General features: G+C 36.7%; 1 protein-coding gene across 1 annotated transcript in view; it reads left to right on the top strand.

The window, feature by feature from the left end:
• The window catches only part of CCDC30 (coiled-coil domain containing 30), a 144,428-nt gene that overhangs the window by 38,367 nt on the left and 101,149 nt on the right, over nucleotides 1-4,912 (top strand). The window contains exon 7 of the mRNA XM_012646664.1: nucleotides 979-1,133. Coding sequence (XP_012502118.1) covers nucleotides 979-1,133 — 155 coding nt within the window. The remainder of the gene's footprint in view (nucleotides 1-978; nucleotides 1,134-4,912) is intronic.

Here is a 4,912-nt window from a genome sequence, read left to right as displayed (position 1 = left end):
ATGCTGGTAGTCCCAGCTACTCGGGAGGCTGAGGCAGGAGGATTGCTTGAGCCCAGGAGTATGAGGTTGCTGTGAGCTAGGCTGATGCCATGGCACTCTAGCCCAGGCAACAGAGCAAGAAAAAAAAAAAAAAGAACCCATTAATGGTGCTAGGCAATATGCTAATAATAGGTATTTGGTTTATAAGAGACTTCTATTTTGAGGTGTTATTCATGAATCTAGCCATTCTGTGGAGAAACTAGGAGCTTTCCTACAGTGCTGTTGGAAGTGTAAATTGGTCTTAATATCTATGAAGGCAGTTTAGCATTGTCTTTCAAACAAACAAATAGTAATAATTTTTGCCTTAGCAAATCCGCATTTCATAATCTACAGACGTTTGTAAGAATATTGTTTATAATAGCAAAAGATTAGAATCAACCTAAATGTTCATCAGTAGGGGACTGGTTAAGTAAGTTATAGTACATCCTTACAATGGAGTAGTATGTAACTGTAAAAGAGAAGACAACTCATATGCACATATAGTATGGAAAAGCCACCAAGTATACTGTTATTTTTTTAAAAAGCAAGGTGTGTAGTTACATATATAATAGCATGTCATTATTTGTGTAAAATTTGTATGTATGGGGGAGTACTATTTAATATTTGTTTATATATGCATATCCAGATTTCTCTGGAAGGGTAATAAGGGTGGTTACCTTTTTTTGGTGGAGGAAACTGGAGGAAATGGGATAGAGACAGAAAATAGACTTTTCACTATAAAGCTTCTTTTATACACATGTATTGAATTACATGAATGTATTACATATTGCAAAAGTTAAATAATTTATTTTAAAATTAAAATAAATCTAAGTATACTCTTTTACTTTAGATCAGATTTGCATGTTAGCACTGTTATGTTTGATATTTATGTTATTTCCATAAATTGAAAAAAGGCCACACTCTTCTTCATGTTTTACTTGTAAACTTTTTTCATTCAAGATTTTGGACCTGCAGCAGAAATTAGAAAATGTTCATAAAGTCTGTCTCACAGATAATTGTATTTTGGGGAAGAAACAACTAGAGGAAAAGATAAAAGAAGCAACAGAAAACGAAGCCAAAATAAAGCAACAATATCAGGAAGAACAACAGAAGAGGTAAGAGGACCAGCGATCTGAGTTTCCTGTGGGTTTAACTATGATTGAGTGCATCAGCAGCGTCAATTTACTCTAACAGAGTATCAGAGAGTATTTCCACTCTGTTCCCACTGAAGTAAACTCAGTCACACAACTTGTTATATATGACACTTACCACACTGTATTCTAATTGTTTACTTTCTTGTTTGCTTCGGGCACTAGAGTATGGAATTCTTAAAGTCCAAGTGTATTTCTTGTTCTGGGACACACCTGGATCACTGGTAAATTTTCTTGAATGACTGGATTGCCTATGAAATACAATATTCTGGGATTTGTTTTTTTAACTCTCTGACATGATTGGCACAACATTCAGACTACAGTGAAGTTGGTATTTTATATTTATCAGCTGATTTTCTTCAAAGTAGTTCCAAGTACTTTACAGGCATCTTAATTATCAACAAACTGCTACCAGATAGGAGCTGTCATATGTTTTTTCTAAAATGATTATGATTATTATGATGATTCTTTTGTAAAGCATCCTCTTGGATGCCCTAAACTTTATTAACCAATGCTTTGCTTCTTATTTATATGATACTCAGAGTGATTCACGTTTTGTTGTTGTTGTTATTTTCTTTATTTTTTATTGATCCATAATAATTGTACTCTGGCCAGGTGTGGTGTCTCGTACCTGTAATCCCAGTGCTCTGGGAAGCCGAGGGGGAGGATTGCTTGGGGTCAGGAGTTCGAGACCAGCCTGAACAAGAGTAAGACCCCTGTCTCTACTAAAAATAGAAAAAATTAGCTAGGTGTGGTGGCACACAGCTGTAGTCCCAGCTACTCAGGAGGCTGAGGCAGGAGGATGGCTTGAGCCCAAGAGTTTGAGATTGTTGTGAGCTATGATTGTGCCACTGCACTGCAGTCTGGGTAACAGGGTGAGACCCTATCTCTAAAAAAATTAAAAGAAAAAAATTTTTTTAGCTCCCACATAAGAGTGATATTTGTCTTTCTGTGCCTGGCTCATCTCACTTAACATAATGACCTCCAGTTCCATCCATGTTGCTGCAAATGACAGGATTTCATTCCTTTTTAATGACTGAATAGTATTCCATTGTGATTCACACATATTTTAAGAAAAATATGGTTTTAGCCACTAAAAAGATATGCTGATGTTCCCATATACTTTGGAGCTCAGAAACGGAAACTTACTTTCACCTTTTGTTGAAAGCCCTAGCATATTGAGGCCTGGCACTCAATAGATACCTAGTGAATATTTATTGAATGAATGTTTGAGTAAATGAATGAATGAATATATGTATGCATAAATAATGAATTCACTGAATGAGATGCTATGGAAAAATACTTTCTCAACTGCCACTTTTATCAGGATGGCAGACTATCCTCCTGTTATAATACATTAGATCCTGAATAAATGATGATAAGTATACCATTTAAAGCATTGCTTACAAGACAGCAAGAGAAAGTCCCAAGGGCAAACATATAGTGAACTGAAACAAAAATGATGAATAGTGAACAAAAATCTAAGCCAAGAGGCAAATAACAGTATCAGTCCTGTGTTCAGAAGAAGCCAGGGAAGCTTGCCATGAGGTAGAATAGCTGAACTAAGAAAATCCAGATTATCCCAGGAGGAAAACAACCCCAAATTAGATATTAAGGATCCCCATATATTAAGTTTAATCAAATATAAGCATATAATTCAAAAATCACCAAACACCATAGGAAGCTGGCTACCATGAAAGGAAAGTCAGCAGAAACAATAAGCACCAGATTTATAACCTCCAAGAACCTCAACAGTTGGAATTACGAAGAACAGATTATAAAACAACTATGTTAAGTTTTTTAAAGAAACAAAAGATATAATCAAAGACTTAAACAATGAAAAAGTCTATTTAATTTTTCCAAAGCTTAGTGTCCTTATCTCTAAAGGGGGGATGGTAATACCTGTTCTATATATCTTTCGTGAAGATTTGCTGGGAAGAAATACATAGAAGCAATATTTAAACTAAGTGCTGGGCTGGGTGCGGTGGCTCATACCTGTAATCCTAGCACTCTGGGAGGCCGAGGCAGATGGATTATTTGAGCTCGGGAGTTCGAGACCAGCCTGAGCAAGAGTGAGACCCTGTCTCTACTAAATATAGAAAAAAAAGACCCAGGCAACTAAAAATAGAAAAAAATTACCTGGGCATGGTGGTGAGTGCCTGTAGTCCCAGACACTTGAGAGGCTGAGGCTGGAGGATCGCTTGAGCCCAGGAGTTTGAGGTTGCTGTGAACTAGGCTGACACCACGGCACTCTAGCCCAGGCAACAGAGTGAGACTCTGTCATAAATAAATAAATCAATAAACAAAGTGTAGGAAAATGAAATATATAGGGAAATTCTTCCACCAAAAAGGAACTATATAGTATATATTGTTTTATAGCCTGGAGGAAAGTAACCCTAATTTAGGGAATTAAATTATGCCCTACTTTTTCACTTAAAATGTTATCATCTGTTTATCCGATATTAAATTTTCTTCTAGACCATTATTTTAATGATATGCCATAATTTATTTAATAAATCCTTTATTGTTGAACATTTAGATTTTTTCCAGTTTCTTGCTATTATAAATAATGATATAATATATATCCTGAAGCATAATGAGCATTTATATCAGTCAAGCAGTAGAACCAGTAGGAGGAGTATATATTTAATGAGATTTGCTACAGGGATTTAGTCTTATGCAGTGCGGGAGCTGGTTATGCAGTCTGTATGACTGTCATCTTTGCATCTTATGCTGGAGCTTGAAGTCTGCAGGGCAAACAATCAGTAAGTGAAGCTGGATGTAAAGCAGGGAGAGCAACAACGGTGCAACCTATGAGAATGGACTGTAACCCATGTCAATTCTCACTCCCTCCAGCCTTGATAAAGTAGGTATCCTACAGGAGAAGCAGGCCTTCTTGATCAAGGAGCTAAACAGACACCTGGCCAGGAGATGGAAAAGGTTAAGGAGGATCCAAGGAAGCTGGAACACTTGTAGGGCTGGCTATTGCCTCACACCAAGGTCAGTGGCAGATATGTGGCAACATGTATGAACTACAAAAATGTGTGCTCCAACCTTCCAAGTATAAAAACCAAAGTGCTTCACTTCTGCCCTCTAAATCTTGCACGCATATATCTCTTGTGGCCCACTTTAACCAGAAACATACATGGGAAGGAATTCTAGGCAATGTTTATCCAGGCTAAGTTAACATATTACAAAGCCACTACGCTAAAAAAAGTGTTTTATTGTTATCATATTTGATGTTGTTGTTACTATTATCATCATCATCTTCTTCAATAAGGTGAAATAAGTTCATTTGGCTAAAACAAAATGTTTAGAGATAAGGGAAGCGGCAAGAAAATGAAGCTAGATAGGTAAGCTATTCCTAGGTCATGCAAAACTTAACAAACCACATTAAAGAGTTTGGACCTGTTCATGAGAGATATTTATCTGTGGTTTTCCTTTCTTGTAATATCTGTATCTGGTTTTGGTATTAAGATAATGCTTACTTCAAAGACCTAATAAAGACACCATAAGGCAAACAAAATCTCTCTCTCCTTTTATTTTGCACTTTGCTCGAAAGGTAAACAAAAATCTTTTATTATCTCTTATTAATATTATATGCAGGTCGGGTGCGGTGGCTCATGCCTGTAATCCTAGCTCTCTGGGAGGCCGAGGCAGGCGGATTATTTGAGCTCAGGAGTTCGAAACCAGCCTGAGCAAGAGCAAGACCCCGTCTCTACTAAAAATAGAAAGAAATTAAT

This window comes from Propithecus coquereli, unplaced genomic scaffold, assembly GCF_000956105.1.
Source record: "Propithecus coquereli isolate 6110/MARCELLA unplaced genomic scaffold, Pcoq_1.0 Scaffold249, whole genome shotgun sequence".
Taxonomy (NCBI): domain Eukaryota; kingdom Metazoa; phylum Chordata; class Mammalia; order Primates; family Indriidae; genus Propithecus; species Propithecus coquereli.
This window is presented reverse-complemented; position numbering and strand designations above follow the sequence as displayed.